The 20,450-nt window shown below is 62.5% G+C and overlaps 1 protein-coding gene across 1 annotated transcript in view; it reads left to right on the top strand.

The window, feature by feature from the left end:
- STUM (stum, mechanosensory transduction mediator homolog) overlaps positions 1–15,118 on the top strand; it is a 52,756-nt gene extending 37,638 nt beyond the window's left edge. The window contains exons 2-3 of the mRNA XM_084868612.1: positions 7,827–8,006; positions 12,443–15,118. Coding sequence (XP_084724738.1) covers positions 7,827–8,006; positions 12,443–12,477 — 215 coding nt within the window. The 3' untranslated portion in view covers positions 12,478–15,118. The remainder of the gene's footprint in view (positions 1–7,826; positions 8,007–12,442) is intronic.
- The last annotated feature ends 5,332 nt before the right edge of the window (positions 15,119–20,450 follow it).

Raw genomic sequence — 20,450 nt, 5'->3', positions numbered from 1 at the left:
ATTTCAGTCAGTGTATGCTTAATTTCTAGTTGGTCCTTTTTCATATCCTCAAGTGTCTCACTAAATTTATTGACCTTTTCTATAAAATTCTTGAAAAACCTTATAACCATGGTTTTGAACTCTATATCTAGTAGTTTGCTTTCCTCCCTTTCTTTCATTTGTGACCTGTTTCTTTGTCTCCGAATTTTGGCTGCTTCCCTGCATTGATAGAGTAGCTTTGTGTGCTAAGTGTTCTATAGGGCCCAGTGGCTCAGCCTCCCCAGTTACCTGAGGTGGACACTCTTGGTGCACCCCTTTGTGGGCTGTGTGCACAGTCTTGTTGTAGTTAAGCTTTGATTGTTGTTGGTATCACTGGGAGTAATTGGCCTCAAGGCCAATTGGCTGTGGGGATCAGCTGTGTCTATGATGGGAGAACTTCTGTGCTGGAGACACCCTTATGAGACAAGACTTGCTTCATCAGGGCTTTGGTGCTCACTGAGTCTGCCCCTGAGTGTGTCCCTTATGGATCTGAGGAGCTGTAATCTGGATGGTCCCACTCTGACCCATGGGTACAGTGGCTCTTGGATCTCCAAGGAGGTGCTAATTTGCCTCTGCCTGAGGCCACCCAGCTGGAGCTATGGAAAGATATGCAGATTCCTCTTCTTCATTTGGGTTTTGGACTTGCCCAGATGAGGCCTACCTGTGAAGCAACGCAAGCTGCTGTGGGGCCTTGGGACTTCTTTTGGATGTTGTAGGTCTCACTGACTCAGCTGCAGTTTGTTAGGTAAGTTTAGATTTCAAAGGACCAGGCCATTCATATGCAAAAAGCCTATGAGCACAGCTGGGGTGGGGCAGAGTCTCAGGGCAGAGCAAACAGCAATGGCTTCCCATCAACCCTGTCATAAGAGGCCCCCAGGTCTCAGTGTCCCTTGGTAATCGCTGCAAGCACCTCTGAGAAAAAGCCACCCTCGAGTTCTGTCTACTGCCAGACAGTCCAGTTTCTCCCCATATGAGTCTGGGTTCCCAGAGTCTCACCTGGAACTGGAGTTTAGAGCAGTCAGGAGTTTATGTCTCTCTCCTGATTGAAAAAGCCAGCCGTCCTCAGTTGCCAGCCCTCTCAGTGCACGCACCTCCGTACCTCTGCACTTTACTTCCGCAGCTCCTCTGAGTCTCAGTGTGCTTTTCTCTTCCCTTCTAGTTGTAGAATTTCCACTCAGCCAGCCTTCCTATGGTTCTGGGTGATGTTCGTTTTGTCTTTTAATTGTAGTTTTGAAGTGGTTGTGCACGGCAGCAAGTTCAGGTGTTCACTTATGCTGCCATCTTTGTTTCTCTTTTGAAAAATTTAAATCATTTCCAGAAGCCTCACCCTAGGGGGTGACATTCATTTCAGGAAATAGGTGATGTGCAGCCAAGGGAGGTGCAGGGAGTGGGTAGTCTGACTCCTGTGACGTCCGGATGAACTGTAACCAAACCCACTAGTCTGAGTCCTGGCGTGCGTGCGTGCGTGCGTGTGTGTGTGTGTGTGTGTGTGTGTGAGGGTAAGGGTGTGTGTGGGGGGGGTTCCTGCAGGCTCATGTGCTGACAGCATGGGGGGTGGCGGCTCCCGACTGACATGGGTGCGGAAAATAGTCTGCATTTCAGTCAGGAATGGCGTGCCCTTTGAGGTGCTGTCGGAGTGCACCGATTGCTCACACGTCTGAAGCATGTCTGACACTTTCCTGTGGGGAAGGGGATGGGATCTCATCCCCAAACCCTTTGGGGAGCTTTTCCCTGGTCTGTGTTCTGTTCGTGTCCACTTTGGGGGGACAGTCTGGGACGTGGAGTGCTCACACAGCCCCTCTTGTCAGACTGTCCTGAGGGCTGTCCCTTCACAGACCCAGCCGGTGGGAAGTGACTTCCCAGATCGCACAGCCCTCAGGAGCCGGTCCGCTCACTGCCAACAGCAGAGGGCCGCCCAGTCCCAGCATCCCAGGCTGCGTTCTGCGGGGCGCCAATCACACACGAACAAAAACCTCCCCAAGCGGGTGCCCCGAGGGCTGGAAGTCGGTCGCCTGTGCCCCGTCACCTTCCCAAAGCAGTTGGGGGTGCAGGCTGCCGTCTCGGGGGCTCAGCTGCGCCTCCTCTGCAGGGACCAGGCAGGGAGCCACCCCCTTGGCTTGTGGAACCGGCTTCTCAGAGACGAGGGCCCTCGGGGCCGCGCTCTGTGCGGCTGTGTGCGCCTGGGAGGGCGAGTGAGGGCAGGGACTTCATGGACCGGGTAGAGACGCGCTTACAAAGGAAGCCAACCGCAGGGCTTGTCCCCAAGGGCACACGGTCCCCTCAAGTCAACCACGTCACACCTGAGCCGAGGGCAGGAGGGCAGGGAGAGCAGGAGCCACAGACGGCTTGTCCCGTGGGCGCCTTTCGGGTGCCTCCGTGGCCGTATGTCCGAGTTAAACCTCCGAGGCCTGCGTGCTCCAGCCGTGCCTGAGTCCTGGGATGCAAACCCTGTTCCTGGTGTGAGGACACGGAGCCACACCCGTGAGCCGGGACACGGAGAGGTGGGGCATCAGGTAGGGAGCCAGCGGATCCCGGTCAGTGGAGCCTGTTTGGGTGGGTGACTTCCAGCTTAAAGGCACACACCCTCTGCAGGGTGGTGAGGCCTGTGGCCCGAGCAGCGACGTCAGCCCTGCGTGCAGCACCCATCGAGCTGACCCCGCGCCTGGCAGGAAGCTGTCCTGCCAGCAGCACACAGACACCCACAGGGCCCAGACCACAGGGACTCACTATGACACTGGGTACACTGGCTTTTGGATCCCTAAAGAGATGCAAAGTCAGACACTGTCGGGGCCACCCAGCAGGAGCTACAGAGAGATCTGCGGATTCCTCCTCTTCGTATCGGGTTGGGGTTTGGAAGTGCCCAGATGAGGCCCAACTGATGCTGCCGGATTGATTGCTTTGGGTCTCCCGGACCCTGCTGCTGCCTGTTTGACAGGTTTTAGGCTGAGAAAGGACAGGCCATTCATATGCAAAAGCCACCTTGCAGGGTTGAGGTGGGGTTGTAAACTGGGTGGGGCAGTGTCTCCAGGAAGCACCAGGGCAGAGCAAACGGCAATGGCTGCCAGTCAGTCCTGCACTGTAGGGGTCCCAGCGCAGAAACAATGACTGCTGTGAGAGCCTCTGTCTGAAAGAAAGCCACCCTCGCGCTCCTGCCCCCATGCCAGACTCCCCGTATGTGTCTGGGTCCCCCTGAGTCTCGCCTGGAACTGGAGCTCGGAGCAAGCGGGAGCTGTGTCTCCCTCCCGGTTAAAAGAGCAGCACACCCAGGCGCCAGCACTTTCTGCGCCTCCGCACCTCCTACCAGCCTCACTGTGCCTTCTTCACCTCTCTGGTTGTGGAACTTCCTCTCAGCCAGCTTTCCCCTGGTCCTGGGTGGTAGTTGTTCTGACTTTTCATTGTAAATTTGATGTGGTTGTGGGAGGCAGCAAGTACAGGTGTTTACCTTGGCTCCTCCTTAAAATTATTTTCTAAATCTCCCGCTGAATTGATTAAGATGATGTTTTTATACTATAAATCCACACACTTAATCCTTCTGTGGCATATGTTAATTTATATGACAAAAGGGGCCTATGAATGTTGTTTCTTACTGAAGTTATTCATCCAAATTATCATTGATAAGTTCATTAATAATAATGTATCTAAATTAGTGCAGCTGCAGGTATGATCTAGGTACCTATCAGACAAGTCAGTTGTGCACACTGTGCTTGTCTTTTTTTTTTTTTTTTTAAATATATTTTATTGATTTTGTACAGAGAGGAAGGGAGAGAGAGAGTCATCTATCAGCTGCCTCTTGCACACCCCCTACTGGGGATGTGCCCGCAACCAAGGTACATGCCCTTGACCAGAATCGAACCTGGGACCCTTCAGTCCCCAAGCCGACGCTCTAACCATTGAGCCAAACCGGTCTCGGCTGTGCTTGTCTTTTTATGGCGTCACAGTTACCATGAGCGCGTCCACGTGGCGGCAGAGAGAGTGGTGACCAGAAGCCCCTCCCTCACCACCGGCCTGAGGGTGTCCCCTCCTGTGCACAAGCTTCTCTCCCCCACATTCCGTCTGCTGTGGCAGCGTACACACCACATGAAACTCACCGGCTCGGCACCCGCCAGTGCACAGCTCGGCGCCCAGGCCAGCCGTACCGCCGTGCAGCCCGCCGCTGCCCGCAGAGACCGCGGTTATCTCGTAGACAGAAACGCTGCTCCGTCAGCCCTGACTTCCCGCCCCCCCTCCCCTCCCCTCCGCCTGGGCAGCCGCCACTTCTGTTTCCCACCAACGAACTTGACGCCTCTCAGCACCTCCTGTACGCGGAACCCACAGGCGGTCTGTCTGTGACGGGCGTGTTTACCTCCGCCACAGCCCCGAGGCCCATCCCCTGTGGCAGCGTGGACAGAACGTCCTTCCTTTTTAAGGCTGAGTGCTATTCCGCGGATGGGCCTTCCACATCCGCTCATTCACCCATCCATCTGTGGACCCCGGGCGCCTCCGAGTTGTGGCTGCTGTGAATGACGCGCGGGGAACAGCGTGTGCAGATGCTCTGAGGCTGTTTTCAGTTCCTTGGACTAGAATTAAAACTAAAATTAAAATTAGTTTTCACTTTCCGAGGACCCGCCCTCCTGTTTCCAAGGCAGCCACCCCAGCTTCCCTGGTTTTCACCGTTCGGAGGCAGCGTGCTGGCCGAGGAGAGGCAGGCGGTGCACCAGGAGGTCTGGGCCTGACTGGGCCATGCTGTGTGGGCAAGGCATTCCGCCCTCCGGGCTTGTCCCCATGTGTAGAATGGGGTGACGATGACTGCCTCCAGGGGTGGGATTGGCCCCATGTGTAGAATGGGGTGTCGGTGACCGCCTCCGGGGGTGGGATTGGTCCCCATGTGTAGAATGGGGTGTCATTGACTGCCTCCGGGGGTGGGATTGGTCCCCATGTGTAGAATGGGGTGTCAGTGACCGCCTCCGGGGGTGGGATTGGTCCCCATGTGTAGAATGGGGTGCAGTGACCGCCTCCGGGGGTGGGATTGGCCCCCATGTGTAGAATGGGGTGTCATTGACTGCCTCCGGGGGTGGGATTGGCCCCCATGTGTAGAATGGGGTGCAGTGACCGCCTCCGGGGGTGGGATTGGCCCCCATGTGTAGAATGGGGTGCAGTGACCGCCTCCGGGGGTGGGATTGGCCCCCATGTGTAGAATGGGGTGTCATTGACTGCCTCCGGGGGTGGGATTGGTCCCCATGTGTAGAATGGGGTGTCATTGACCGCCTCCGGGGGTGGGATTGGTCCCCATGTGTAGAATGGGGTGCAGTGACCGCCTCCGGGGGTGGGATTGGCCCCCATGTGTAGAATGGGGTGTCATTGACCGCCTCCGGGGGTGGGATTGGCCCCCATGTGTAGAATGGGGTGACGATGACCGCCTCCAGGGGTGGGATTGGCCCCCATGTGTAGAATGGGGTGTCGGTGGCCGCCTCCGGGGGTGGGATTGGTCCCCATGTGTAGAATGGGGTGTCATTGACTGCCTCCGGGGGTGGGATTGGTCCCCATGTGTAGAATGGGGTGCTGATGGCTGCCTCCGGGGGTGGGATTGGTCCCCATGTGTAGAATGGGGTGTCATTGACCGCCTCCGGGGGTGGGATTGGTCCCCATGTGTAGAATGGGGTGCAGTGACCGCCTCCGGGGGTGGGATTGGCCCCCATGTGTAGAATGGGGTGTCATTGACCGCCTCCGGGGGTGGGATTGGCCCCCATGTGTAGAATGGGGTGACGATGACCGCCTCCAGGGGTGGGATTGGTCCCCATGTGTAGAATGGGGTGTCATTGACCGCCTCCGGGGGTGGGATTGGTCCCCATGTGTAGAATGGGGTGCAGTGACCGCCTCCGGGGGTGGGATTGGCCCCCATGTGTAGAATGGGGTGTCATTGACCGCCTCCGGGGGTGGGATTGGCCCCCATGTGTAGAATGGGGTGACGATGACCGCCTCCAGGGGTGGGATTGGTCCCCATGTGTAGAATGGGGTGTCGGTGACCGCCTCCGGGGGTGGGATTGGTCCCCATGTGTAGAATGGGGTGTCATTGACTGCCTCCGGGGGTGGGATTGGTCCCCATGTGTAGAATGGGGTGCAGTGACCGCCTCCGGGGGTGGGATTGGCCCCCATGTGTAGAATGGGGTGTCAGTGACCGCCTCCGGGGGTGGGATTGGCCCCATGTGTAGAATGGGGTGCAGTGACCGCCTCCGGGGGTGGGATTGGCCCCCATGTGTAGAATGGGGTGTCATTGACTGCCTCCGGGGGTGGGATTGGCCCCCATGTGTAGAATGGGGTGCAGTGACCGCCTCCGGGGGTGGGATTGGCCCCCATGTGTAGAATGGGGTGCAGTGACCGCCTCCGGGGGTGGGATTGGCCCCCATGTGTAGAATGGGGTGTCATTGACTGCCTCCGGGGGTGGGATTGGTCCCCATGTGTAGAATGGGGTGCAGTGACCGCCTCCGGGGGTGGGATTGGCCCCCATGTGTAGAATGGGGTGACCGCCTCTGGGGGTGGGATTGGCCCCCATGTGTAGAATGGGGTGTCGGTGGCTGCCTCCGGGGGTGGGATTGGCCCCATGTGTAGAACGGGGTGCTGATGGCTGCCTCCGGGGGTGGGATTGGTCCCCATGTGTAGAACGGGGTGCTGATGGCTGCCTCCGGGGGTGGGATTGGCCCCCATGTGTAGAATGGGGTGCAGTGACCGCCTCCGGGGGTGGGATTGGCCCCCATGTGTAGAATGGGGTGTCGGTGGCCGCCTCCAGGGGTGGGATTGGCCCCCATGTGTAGAATGGGGTGCAGTGACCGCCTCCGGGGGTGGGATTGGCCCCCATGTGTAGAATGGGGTGTCAGTGACCGCCTCCGGGGGTGGGATTGGCCCCCATGTGTAGAATGGGGTGCTGATGGCTGCCTCCAGGGGCGGAGAGTCCAAGGGGCGCTGGCTGAGGGCACTGTAGCTGAGCGGGTAGCGGCGTCTGTGCTCTTGCTCCTCTCAGGCCCCTTCTGCTTAGGTAGTGTTCTCTTTAAAAACTTTTTACAAGGTGGCTCCGTAGCGCAGTGGATAGCGCATTGGACTTCTAAAAGCTTTTTCCAGTTGATCCTCAGAGAGAGGGGCAGTGGGAGGTAGAGGGAAACATCCTCTGTCAGCTGCCTCCTGCCCGCCCCCTGCGGGATCGGCCCGCACCCAGGCCTGTGCCGGGAATGGAACCAGGACCTCCGGGTTCCTGGGTCAGTGCTCAGTGGGAGCCAGCCAGAGGGCAGTGTTCTCTGCTTAATGGTGACAGCGCGTGTCAGGCTCACATCCCACCTGCGGCGCTGGCCGAGGCCGAGGTGTGGCTCACCCCTCCACCCCCATGAGCCCAAGGCCTGGTCCGTCCTCCGTGAGCCGCAGGGCCCGCCCAGCCTCTCCGGCTGCGCCCCCTGAGTCCATCCCTCCCAGACACGTCAGTCCCAGCACCCACCACAGGTCAGCTTTCTTAGGCCCCTGCTCCCGGGGTCACTCCTCCAAACGGCCAGCGTGCAGCTCCGCAGACTGGGGCAAACCCCCTCCAGGCATTCAGCGCCCACAGGTGCCCATGCCCCCTCCGGCCCCGCGGCTCCCGCCCTGCTCCTATGCAGGGGCTTCGTGCCCTCTGTCCCCAAGGCCTGGCAGCCCCATGCTGGGCCCTCCGGGGCTCCATGGCCTCTCAGTGCGCACAGGAAGCACGGGGAGCGCCGGGTTCGAGCGGGAGGGGCTACACACAGGCTGCTTCTGTCCAGGCGAGGCACCGGTTTCTCCCACCCTAACCCGCTGTCCCCTCGGCCTCACAGGGACCTTCGTCTCGGCCTTCGCCGTGCTGTGCGGGGCCCGCACCGACCTCCCCGACAGGCACGTGTGCTGCGTCTTCTGGCTCAACATCGCGGCCGCCCTCATCCAGATCCTCACGGCCATCGTCATGGTGGGCTGGATCATGAGCATCTTCTGGGGCATGGACATGGTCATCCTGGCCAGTGAGTAGCAGGGCCACCCTCCTGGGGGCGGGGCGGCAGGGTGAGGGCGGGGCTGGAGGAGCAGCCACACCTTCTGGTGGGCGGGGCTGGAGGAGGAGCAGCTGTGGCCACACCTCCTGGTGGGTGGGGCGGGCAGGGTGAGGGGCGGTGCTGGAGAGAAGCAGCCTCGGTCACGCCTCCTGGTGGGCTTGGCAGGGAGAGGGGCGGAGCTGGAGAGGAGCATCCTTGGCCACGCCTCCTGGTGGGCGGGGCAGGGAGAGGGGCGGAGCTGGAGAGGAGCAGCCTTGGCCATGCCTCCTGGTGGGTGGGGCGGGGCAGGATGATGGGCGGGGCTGGAGAGGAGCAGCCTCGGTCACGCCTCCTGGTGGGCGGGGCAGGGAGAGGGGCGGAGCTGGAGAGGAGCAGCCTTGGCCATGCCTCCTGGTGGGCGGGGCAAGGTGAGGGGCGGGGCTGGAGAGGAGCAGCCTTGGCCACGCCTCCTGGTGGGCGGGGTGGGGCAGGGTGAGGGGCGGAATGGAGGAGCTGCCACTAGCCATGCCTCCTGGTGGGCGGGGCATGGTGAGGGGCGGGGCTGGAGAGGAGCAGCCACTGGTCAAGCCTCCTGGTGGGCAGGGTTTAGCAGGGTGAAGGGCGGGCAGGAGGAGGAGCGGCCACGCCTTCTTGTGGGCGGGGCTAGGTGAGGGGTGGGCGGAGGAGGAGCAGGCTGACTATCTGTATCTGGGTGTCTGTGACCCTCAGGGTGGTGGGTGCGGGGCCCAGAGATGGGCTGGGCCTGCCCCTTCCCTGAGGGCTCACCTGCCCGCCTCACGGTGTCCCTGCGGCCTGGCAGAGGGGCCTCCCCGCACGCCCAGCCCCCCGCCTGCAGGGACTCCTGGGGGAGCAGGAGTGAGAGGGCGGAGCCCCCATCCAGCTCTGACAGCCCCGGAGGCAGAGGTGCGGCCAAGGGAGCTCCGGTCCCTGCGCCCACCGTGCCCTGCGCCTCCTCATGCCCTTTCCAGAAGGAAGGGAAAGGCCAGTGGGTGCGTCTGCCCACAGACACCCTGTGACTGTGCGTATCACAGGCAGAGCAGCGAAATGTCTCCTTTACACTCAGCTCTTTGTCGCTTGATTCGAAAGCCTTACCTCCTCACTGGGACTGCCCGGCCCCTCACCAACCATTTCACACCAGCTCTGTGCCCAGGACCACGGGGCCTGGATCTCAGAGACCACCTAGAGAGCCCCCCTCGCCTCACTTCTCATCTCCTCAGGCTGTGGACTCAGCCAGAGCCCGGTTCTGTGGCTGGTGTGGGGGTGTGGGAGCCATAGCTGGCTGCAGGGTCATCAAATGCCAGAACCCCACCCCATCCCACCCCTCCTACTGCTCCCCAACCCCGAGCCTTCCCCGGGGTCAGAGCCGCTCCCTGGGTGTCTGTGCACTGCTCCCCAGTGCCGTCTTCATGTCAGGCGTCCAGAGCACCGTTTGGGGATGGACGTGGGGCCTGACAAGAAAACCCACTTCCCGCCCCGGCCCCAGACTGCTCCCCCATCTCAGCACAACGTGTCTGCACTTTTTCCAAAAACTAGACCCACCCAAAGGATGAAGAATTGCCACTCTTGAGATGGCGCCACGGGCCTGGTGGCCCCGCAACAATGCAGTGTGTGTCCCAGGATGGCGCGTCTGAAGGGAAAAAGCACAGCTGGCTTCACTCCTGGCTGACAGCCCTTTCTGTCCCTCCAGCCCCTTCCGATAAGAATGGAGGAAACGTTTCAGTTATAACCACTCAGGAAGGTCGTTCACAGCATGCACACCACACCGTAAATCAACAACAAACTCCTCCGAGGGGAGCCAGAGAGAAGGTCAAAGTAGAATTTAAAATGGGGAACTTACAAGCACACTGCTCTATTATATAGATTATTGATTTCAGAGAGGAAGGGAGAAATAGAGAGAGGTAGAAACATCCACGATGAGAGAGAATCATGGATCAGCTGCCTCCTGCACGCCCCACACTGGGGATCGAGCCTGCAACCCAGGCATCTGCTCTTGACCAGAATCGAATCGAACCTGGAACCTTTCAGTCCACAGACCAACCCCCTGTTCACTGAGCCACACCAGCTAGGACTCTACTCTCTACTTATATCAACAATAAGCAAATAACAGGGAACGACAGCCCGTCTTGGTCACGGGTCAATAAATACTTGGTAATTTTACATTCACTTCTTTCTACTGCCTTGCCCATGGCAGACATTACCAATCAATTGCTACACTTTCAGCTGACCGATCTCACGATGGGGGCGTCAGGCAGTCACTACCAATTGATCCAAGATGTTTGCAAGATAAAATTTGCTTGCCTCCCGGGCCCGGGTCTTCCCCAGCATTGGATTTTACGTGTGGCTCCTGTGTATTCCAGGGTGACCCACATGGCTCAGACTGAGCCGGGCCACACGGGCACTTCAGGACATTTGGAGTCTGGTGGTCACAGCTGTTCTGCAGCTGACCCTGCTCAGATCATCCAGGATGCACCTCCAGGCAGACAGGGGTTGGGGTAGGAAAGAGAGAGGGGCAGGAGGTGAGCAGCAGAGGGGCGTGCTGAGCGGTGGAGGGAAGGAGCATGCTGGAGAGGGCTTGGCAGTCCCCATGGGGCAGGACTCCTGGGGAGGGGGAGCCCTTGGGGTGCCCGCAGCCTAACGGGGCCACCGTGGGACATGGCTGGCCACTGGCCACCCTCAGCCCGCCCGCTCCATCGCCGGCCTCGAGCTTCCTCCCCTGTTATACTCCAGGCAGCCCGCTCTGCCCTGTTCTCAGCCTCCTCTCTCTTTTCCTTTCCTTTCCTCCCTCATGCTGCCTCACATCCTGTGTTCTCCAAGTTTCCCAAGGTGAGTCTGTTGGTGGGTGCCAGCCTCGGGCCTGGGCTGCCTGCCCTCCCCCCCACTTACCCCTCCCAAATGCCCCATTCATCCCCTCTTCCGGTTGGCCAACTGGCTTCTATTTTTAGCCTTTTATTTTGGAAAATGTTGAAACATAAACAAACATAAAGGGCCTGGTCCAGTGAGTCGCTGAAGGCCTAACATCTGTCAGCTCATGGCTGCTCTTGTTCATCAGCTACTCCCACAGCTTCCCCAGCCCAGCCTGGGTTTCTCAGAACAGATGATTTTCCCCAAATAGATGAATAAATGGGTAAATAAAGAGGACAAAAAGCTAAGCTGAGGGCCCGGAGAGGGACGAGTCACCAGCTACTAGGGGGAACCACCAAAATTCAAGACTCACTTAAATATTTCAGTGGGTATCCTTTTTTTTTTTTTTTTTTAATATATGTTTTATTGATTTTTTTTACAGAGAGAAAGAGAGGGATAGATAGTTAGAAACATCGATGAAAGAGAATCATCGATCAGCTGCCTCTTGCACACCCCCTACTGGGGATGTGCCCACAACCAAAGTACATGCCCTTGTCTGGAATCAAACCTGGGACCTTTCAGTCCGCAGGCCGACACTCTATCCACTGAGCCAAACCGGTTTTGGTAGTAGGTGTCCTTTTAAAAAAAACATAACCACAGTACCCTTTTATACCCACAGAAACAGGCAGCAGTGCTCTAAGAGCGATATGGTCACTATTTCCCGCGGCCTCATGATTACCCCCAAATGGTTTAGAGCACATGTGTCAAACACAAGGCCCGCGGGCCAAATCCAGCCCGCCAGGCCTTGCAATGTGGCCCCGCACCGCGCTGTCATCACTGCACTCCGCTGTCAGTTTATGACATTGTCAGTTTATGACTGTTCAGTAAACCATTCGGCCCGCGATTTAGGCTGGATTTTAGATTTTGGCCCCTTCTCTGATTGAGTTCGACACCCCTAGTTTAGAGGCTCCAAACCCCCGGGCACCTTCTCCTGTGTCCCGGCGTCCAGCTGGTTGAAGACACACATGCCCACTCCCCCCTGTGGGCTGTCCTCCTTCCTCCTCCCGACCATACGCACCAGATGTGTTACCTGTGGAGCCTGTTGGGCACCTTGTCCTGGGCTCTGATTGGGAAGTCACGCCAGGCCAGCCTGGTGGGGCCGCTGGTGTGCAGGGGTGTGAACTCAGGGGGCGTGGATAACCTCCCAGCCCCCCCGCCCCCCACCCAGCTCCGTCCTCCCACATCCCCAGTGAACCCCTAGCTCCACCGTTTCATTCACCCTTTGATTCCCGTGAAAAAGCCAATGCCCTTGGGGAGCGCTGGAGCCTGTGGTGCCGGGTGACTAAGAAAAGGTGACCACATGTCCCTCTTTTGGCGGGACAGTCCCAATTTTTAACAATTTGTCCCTCGTCCCGCGGCGTTTTGAAAAAGTCCCGATCCTTTCCAAAATCGGGACGATCGGGTCACCTGAGACTAAGGCCTCAGGAGCAGGCCGCAGGCGGGCGCCTCCGGAGAAACCCTGAGGAAGCGGGTGTCTCACCGTCTCCTCTGCTTCCTCCTCACAGGCTACAAGGAGCAGGGCATCCCACAGCAGCTGTGAGCCCGGGACCCCAAGAGCCGGGGGTGGCCCCGTGAGGGCCGCCCGCCCGCAGCACCGGGACCTCCCGGGCCGTCTCTGCCGTTCCCTGGTTCGGAGGAGAGGGAGGAAGTAAAGCTGTTGTTTATTTTGGAGACGCACCTGCTCTGCTCCTCAGCTGAGGCTGCCAGCCCCTCCCTTCCCTGCAGGCCCGGCACCCAGAGCCCCCGGGGTGGGGTAGAGACAAGGACTGGACAGAGGCTGGAACGTGCCCGCACCCACCCGCCTCGCCTCATGGCACAGCGACGGGCGGCAGGGGCTCCGGGGCGGACGGTGCCGGGCGCTCCCTCTGGGCCCCAGCGCCGGGCAGAGTGAGGAGGGACGGACTCCGGCCGGAGCGGAAGCTGCCATGCCCTCCGCCCCCCGACGGATCCCCCAACCTACTCTCCGGTCGCACCCAGCTCTTCGCCGCGGGAACCTCCGGCCGGCGTGTTCCCCGGGGAAGGAGGCAGTGGCCCCACGCCTGGGCGGACGCCGGTCAGAGACCTTCACCCACAGAGTCACCCCCGGGTCTGCGTGCACATCGCCCACGCCTCTCCCATTTCCCTGACACCGCGTCTGGCCACAGCCCTTCCCGCAGCCCCCGGAGGGCCGGGCGTCTGGATTCCGGAATGCTGGGAGAACGGGACACGTGGAACCTACGTGTCCTCACAGCCCGTGGCCTGGAGCACACGCGTGACACGGGCCTCTGGGGCCACGGGGCCGCCGGGCCTGGGAGGCGGTGCTGACGGAGCAGATCGCGGGGGAGGCGGAGGCCCGCAGCCATCCGGGCTCCTGGGGTCTCGGAGCCAATGAGCTGAGGAGGAAGACCCTCCGAGAGGCTAGTGAGGAGGATGGCCGAGGGGCACGGGCCTTTGTTTGGGGGTGCGTTCCTCTCGGGGCTCCTCCTGTCCTCGGGCGCCGCAGCCAGAGCCCAGCAGGCCCCGAGCAGTGACCCGTCTGCACGGGGGCCCGGGCCCCAGCCGCTCAGGCCCCGGCTCCTCCGAGAGCCCCTTGGGGGCCGGTGTCTGCACAGTCTCTGCTCTTCACCCCCCACCCCGGCAGTGCCCCCACCCCGGGCTTTCCAACGACAGCCTGCTGGGACGCGGCCTCGGTCCCCTGGCCTGGCAGCTCCCTGGCACCCCCCCCCAGCCACTACCCGGGGCCCCCCAGTTCTCTGCTCCTGGCTTGATCTCCGCCTACCCTGAGGAGCCTCGCAGGGCCGCCTGAGATGGGGCTGCCTCCGAACCCCTGGCCGCGTCTCTCTCCTCCCTCCTCTCTCCCGACGCCAGCCCAGGCCTCTTGGGCGTTCCTGTGTTTGCGGTCGGAGCCGGCCACAGGCTGGCTGGGGGCCGGAGCTCATGTGACACACCAGCCAGCGGACGGTCGGACGGATGGATGGTTGGTTGGATGGACAGGAGGATTCTCACGCTGCGTAACGGATGGACACAGCCCGGCGGCTGGAAGGCAGGCTGGGCTGACGGCCGGCACTCACCGGCCTCCCTCGGTTGGGCCTGCCGTCAGCCAGAGCCCCGGACACCCGGCCTGGGTGCTCGGGGTCACGGTGCAGAGAGCTCCGTCGTGAGGGAGATGCTCCGGGGACCGAGCTGTGACGCTGGTCAGAGCGGCGCCCTGGCCTCGGGGGGACCCGGGGCAGGAACGGGACCTGCGGGCCGGCCTGTGGGTGCGGACGGAGACGCTGCCGGACTCAACCCCGGGCCGAGGCAGGGTCCCCGCGGGGGGCCGTCACTGCCAGGGGTTTAGGGGGTTTAGCTGCGCCGACCCGGCTCCTCGGGCCCCGGGGGCTGACTGAGCCCGGAGGACCCACCGAGGAGGGCTGGGAGGAGCCGGCCTGGGCTTCGGCGCCCCGGCCGCCCCGGCCGCCCCGGCCATGGCCACGTCGGTGACGCCGGAGAAGGCGCCGGCCCCGGAGGCTGCGGGGTCGCCCCCGTGTGTGCCCCCAGCGGCTCAGGCCTTGTTCCTGCCGTTCCTGCCCCTCCTGCTCTCCTGTTTGGGGGGCTGTCCCCAGAGGGGCTGGCGGAGGAGGGGGAGCATGTGTGTCTGTCTGTATGACTGATGTGGGAGAGGGAGGGAGAAACATCAACAGAGAAAGAATCACAGATCGCTGCCTCCTGTCCCCCCCCCCCCCCGCCCCCCGCCCCATGGGGATCAAGCCCACAGCCCAGACATGTGCCCTGGCAGGAAGTGAACTCTGACCTCCTGGCTCACAGGCTGTCGCTGGACCAGTGAGCCCCGCGGCCGGGCTGGAGGAGCGCTGCTAAAGCCGTTCGCTGCATGGCCCTCCCCAGAGACCATGGCCTTGAAGGGGTGGGGCTTCAGGCTGGGGACCAGCTGGCCACGCCCCCTTCCAGAGCGGCGGGAGAGGTGGTACCTGAGGCAGGTCCTCGTGGTCCCTGGTGCTGGCTCACCCTGGGCCCGGTTAGCACTGGGCATCCGGCCAGCAGCGGGCACTGGGAGCAGCGGGTCCGAGGGGCACCGTCCTGGAGGCACCCTGTCCCGCTCCGGTGGGCCACACTGAGCAGAGGGGGAGGAGCAGGACGGGCTGGGCCCTCCCTGCAGACCAGGGCCAGGGTCGGGAAGGGGCTGGGTCAGCTGAGAGGGGGCGTCGCCTGGGGCCTGGATTTTATCAGATGTTTTCCTGTTAGGGCCTTGGAGCTTCAGATGTTCCCGGGGCCCAGCAGCGGGGTCCCAGGGGCGGGGTCTCAGGGGCGGGGTCCTAAGACGGGGTCCCAGGGGCGGGGTTCCAGGGGTGGGGTCCCAGGGGCGGGGTCCTAAGAGGGGGTCCCAGGGAGGAGTCTCAGGGGGGGTCCCAGGGGCGGGGTCTCAGGGGCGTGGTCCCAGGGCGGGGTCTCAGGGACGGGGTCCCAGGGGCGGGGTCCTAAGACGGGGTCCCAGGGGCGTGGTCCCAGGGGCGGGGTCCTAAGACGGGGTCCCAGGGAGGAGTCTCAGGGGGGTCCCAGGGGCGGGGTCTCAGGGGTGTGGTCCCAGGGCGGGGTCTCAGGGACGGGGTCCCAGGGGCGGGGTCCTAAGACGGGGTCCCAGGGGCGTGGTCCCAGGGGCGGGGTCCTAAGACGGGGTCCCAGGGAGGAGTCTCAGGGGGGGTCCCAGGGGCAGGTCCCAGGGGCGTGGTCCCAGGAGCGTGGTCCCAGGGGCGGGGTCCCAGGGGCGGGGTCTCAGGGGCGGGGTCCTAAGAGGGGGTCCCAGGGAGGAGTCTCAGGGGGGTCCCAGGGGCGGGGTCTCAGGGGGGGGTCCCAGGGGCGGGGTCTCAGGGGCGGGGTCTCAGGGGCAGGGTCCCAGGGGCAGGTCACAGGGGCGTGGTCACAGGGGCGAGGTCTCAGGTGCGGGGTCCCAGGGGCGGGTTTCCAGGGGCGGGGTTCCAGGGGTGTGGTCCCAGAGGCGGGGTCTCAGAGGCAGGTCCCAGGGGCGGGGTCCCAGGGGTGGGGTCCCAGGGGCGGGGTCCCAGAGGTGGGGTCCCAGGGGCGGGGTCTCAGGGTGGGGTCTCAGGGGCGGGGTCCCAGGGGTGGGGCTCAGCAGCGGGGTCTCAGGGGCGGGGTCCCAGGGGCGGGGTCTAGGGGCGGGGTCCCAAAGGCGGGGTCTAGGGGGCGGGGTCCCAGGGGCGGGGTCTAGGGGCGGGGTCCCAGGGGCGGGGTCTAGGGGCGGGGTCCCAGGGGCGGGGTCTAGGGGGCGGGGTCCCAGGGGTGGGGTCCCAGGGGCGGGGTCCCAGAGGTGGGGTCCCAGGGGCGGGGTCTCAGGGGCGGGGTCCCAGGGGTGGGGCTCAGCAGCGGGGTCTCAGGGGCGGGGTCCCAGGGGCGGGGTCTAGGGGCGGGGTCCCAGGGGTGGGGCTCAGCAGCGGGGTCTCAGGGGCGGGGTCCCAGGGGCGGGGTCTAGGGGCGGGGTCCCAGGGGCGGGGTCTAGGGGCGGGGTCTAGGGGCGGGGTCCCAGGGGTGGGGCTCAGCAGCGGGGTCTCAGGGGCGGGGTCCCAGGGGCGGGGTCTAGGGGCGGGGTCCCAGGGGCGGGGTCTAGGGGCGGGGTCCCAGGGGTGTGGAAGCTCCTGGTCAGAAGCTCATGAATCTGCCACGGCTGTGAGACAGGAAGCACCCGAATGCCCTCCCCAGGGAGTGAGCTCCTGCCTCAGGGCCTCTGTCTCCCCCAATGCTCCGGCCTCAGTTTAGCCATCTGTAGATTGGGAACAAGGAGGGCCTGGGCAGCCATTATTTTCCCCATTTCTGTCAGGACCAAGGGCTGGGAGCGGCCGAGAGGAGGGGGAGGGACAGGGACAGGGAGAGGAGCAGGAACAGGGGGAGGAGCAGGGACATGGGAAGGGGAGGAGCAGGGACATGGGAAGGGGAGGAGCAGGGACATGGAAAGGGGAGGAGCAGGGACATGGAAAGGGGAGGAGCAGGGACATGGGAAGGGAAGGAGCAGGGACATGGAAAGGGGAGGAGCAGGGACATGGGAAGGGGAGGAGCAGGGACGGGGGGGGGGGAGGGGGAGGAGCAGGGTTCTCCCCTGCCCAGGCCTGGCCTCCTGCACGGAGGCTGGACCCTGACCGGGTCTCTTTCTAAAGCAGAAACACTGCCCGATTCCCTCTCCCTTCCGGCCATCTCCCTGCCCCCCTTGGGTGTGCCCATGTTTCTGGTACAAGTTTCTGTAGGAGCTGTTCCTTGCTTTGATTAGCTGTGGAGTCTGTCCCCAGCGCCTCCCCCTCTCCTGCCTGGATTTGCCAAAACGCCAGCCACCCTGGCGGCCCGACTCCCCAGGATCCCCTCTACATGCCCACCTGTCCGTGGGCCGCAGCACAGACACACATGCACAAACATGCACTGCACACACACACACATGCACACACGTGCACACTCAGCCCTCTGCATGCGGGAAGCCGGCAGGACGGGGTGCTGGAGGCTCAGGTTGGGGGTTTCTGTCTTCAAGGGGCCTCGCCTGGTCCAGGAGCCCCTCCTTCCAGCCTCCCGCCCCCCCCGCCCCCCCTTACCCCCCGGGGCCCCGATGTGCAGTCTCCTCTCTCCAGGCACCTGGGCGCTCTCCCGCCAGGGCCCGGGCTCCCCCGCCCCCCGCTGGGCTTCCAGAGGGGCAGGGGTGGCGGCTGTGATGGCCGGGCGCCCTCTCACAGGCTAAGTCCGTGCTGCTGCACACGGTGCCACCGTCTCCTTCTTCTGATTGTGGGCACACACGTGACCACACGCCTGGCTCTGTGCACACACGCCTGGCTCTGCACACGGGTGCGTGTGTTTGACGCCGTGACTGGCTTGGGCCTTTCCTCTGTGACGTCCGTCCGTCCGTCCGTCCGTCCGTGCGGTTCTCTTGTTTTCTGACAACACGTGCTCACTGACCCCCCAGCTTCCTCCATCACTTCCCCCCAGACCGCGGGGGCCCCACCAGCTTCCCGGCAGCCAGCGGGCTCCAGCACCCTGATGACCGGCGCCTTTTCGGTTCCTGATGTCAGGGATGGAGGGAAGCCTGCTACGGGCCCAGGTCCCCACCCTGCAGCCGGGCCGGACTGCACCCAGCCTCGCCCTCCGGGCCTCGGTCAGCCCCCCCCCCCCCCTCCGGCTGCATCGGCGCCCAGCGGCTCCCTCCCTCAGCGCCGCCAGCTTTGGAATTCGTGACTCGAGCATCACCGCTGTACGTGTAATGGAAACGCCATGTATGACAGCCACGCCTTGTACACATCTCCCTGTACATATCTATACACACGCATCCCTGTTATCCGCACGTAAAGCGGGACACGGCTAGTAGCCCAGGTTCGCGGTTTCCTTAAATCCTGGAGACCTTTCTCCCTCCCCCCTTTTCTATCAATAAACACCCACGTGACCTTCCGTGGCTTCTCCCATCCTGGCTCTCGTGGTCATAACCGAGCGGATCTCGGACCGGCTCCCGCGGCTCCTCCCTCTCCCGCTGCCTTGGCAATCTCGGCCTCCCCGTCCCCAAGGTCGCCCTCCCCAAGGTCACCACCCCAGTCCCAAAGGTCACCCTCCCCATCCCCAAGGTCGCCCTCCCCGTCCCCAAGGTCGCCCTCCCATCCCCAAGGTCGCCTTCCCCGTCCCCAAGGTCGCCCTCCCCAAGGTCACCACCCCAGTCCCAAAGGTCACCTTCCCGTCCCCAAGGTCGCCCTTCCCCGTCCCCAAGGTCGCCTTCCCATCCCCAAGGTCGCCCTCCCCGTCCCCAAGGTCGCCCTCCCGTCCCCAAGGTCGCCCTCCCGTCCCCAAGGTCGCCCTCCCGTCCCCAAGGTCGCCCTCCCCCAGGGCATCCTCACCTTCCTCAGACCTTCTCAGCCCCGTTCCTCCCCTCCCGGAGGCTCCGGCCATTCCTCCTCCCAGCGCCGGGTCTCTGACAGTCTGAGCCCTTTGCAGCGGGAAGCTTACACATTAAACTGGTCTCTGGGACCAGCCTGCACAGATAAAGCTCACGTCCTGTCTCGGTTGTGCGGGGGGCTGGTGAGGCAAGCGTGTGTGACAGGCGCATGTCAGCTCCTACATCCGTGGTCGGCAAACTCATCAGTCCACAGAGCCAAACATCAACAGGACAACGCCTGGAATTTCTGTGGAGAGCCACATTTCTTAAACTTCTTCTAACGCCACTTCTTCAACATAGACTCACCCAGGCCGTGGCATTTTGTGGAAGAGCCACACTCAAGGGACCAAAGAGCCGCATTTGCCAACCACTGTCCTACATCAATAGGTGAGAGTGATTAGAACTCAGAACCAGATGCTCAGCTACAACGGGGCCTGGCGGGCCTGGTGCTGCCATGGAGGGAATTGGCAGGGCCCAGCCCACGGCCCAGCCAGCATCTCCGTCTTCTTCTTAAAATATATTTTTATTGAGTCCCAAGGAGGGGGGGCGGGGGGAGAGGGAGAGATAGAAACACCAGTGATGAGAGAGAATCATGGACCGGCTGCCTCCTGCACGCCCTCCACTGGGGATGGAGCCTGCAACCCCGGCAGGTGCCCTGACCCGGGACCTAACCGTGACCTTCTGGTTCATAGGTCGACATTCAACCCCTGAGCCTGCCTGCCGGGCCAGCCGACATCTTCGTTAATAACCGGTGGAGACCAGCCAGCCATCACACGTGCGGATGGAGGGGACGAGGCCCCTTAGAACCGACCAGAGGCCTCGCCCAGGCGGTCTGGTGGCTGGAGCTGATGGCCGCGGAGGGGCGCTCGCTGCTCCTCACCCACGGACGTATCGCGGGCCGCTGGCAAGCACACCTCCCAGCCTGTCCGTGGAGAAGGTCTGCCCATGACTGGCATCAACTGCTTTTAAAACAACCCAAACACACGTCCCCACACCGAAAACCAGAGATGAGCATGGCCCCCTCCCCGCCCCACCTGCTTCGCCCACGAGTGTGGAGGTCCGGGCGGAGGGGGAGAGTGAGTTACCCCAGGGGCACTGCTGTGGCCGGACGCCCGTGCCCCCACCTCCCCGATCTCTAACCCCGAGCGCTGTGTGTGGAGCAGGGGCCCGTGAGGCCGTCCTGAGGGGGCCCCAGTGAGGAGACGACGCCAGAGCCCCCCGACAACCGCCCCCTCATACATACACGCACACGAGACACACAGGCACTCACACAGACACACACACCGAGACACAGACACTCACACACTGAGACACACAGGCACTCACACACACACACACACCGAGACACAGACACTCACACACTGAGACACACAGGCACTCACACAGACACACACACCGAGACACACAGGCACTCACACAGACACTCACACTGAGACACACAGGCACTCACACAGACACACACACCGAGACACAGACACTCACACACTGAGACACACAGGCACTCACACAGACACGCACACACTGAGACACACAGGCACTCACACAGACACACACACCGAGACACAGACACTCACACACTGAGACACACAGGCACTCACACAGACACACACACCGAGACACAGACACTC

Source organism: Pipistrellus hanaki, assembly GCF_964339955.1.
Source record: "Pipistrellus hanaki genome assembly, chromosome: 20".
NCBI classification, from domain to species: domain Eukaryota; kingdom Metazoa; phylum Chordata; class Mammalia; order Chiroptera; family Vespertilionidae; genus Pipistrellus; species Pipistrellus hanaki.
Note: the sequence above shows the minus strand (reverse complement) of the source record. Positions and strands in the feature narration are given on the sequence as shown.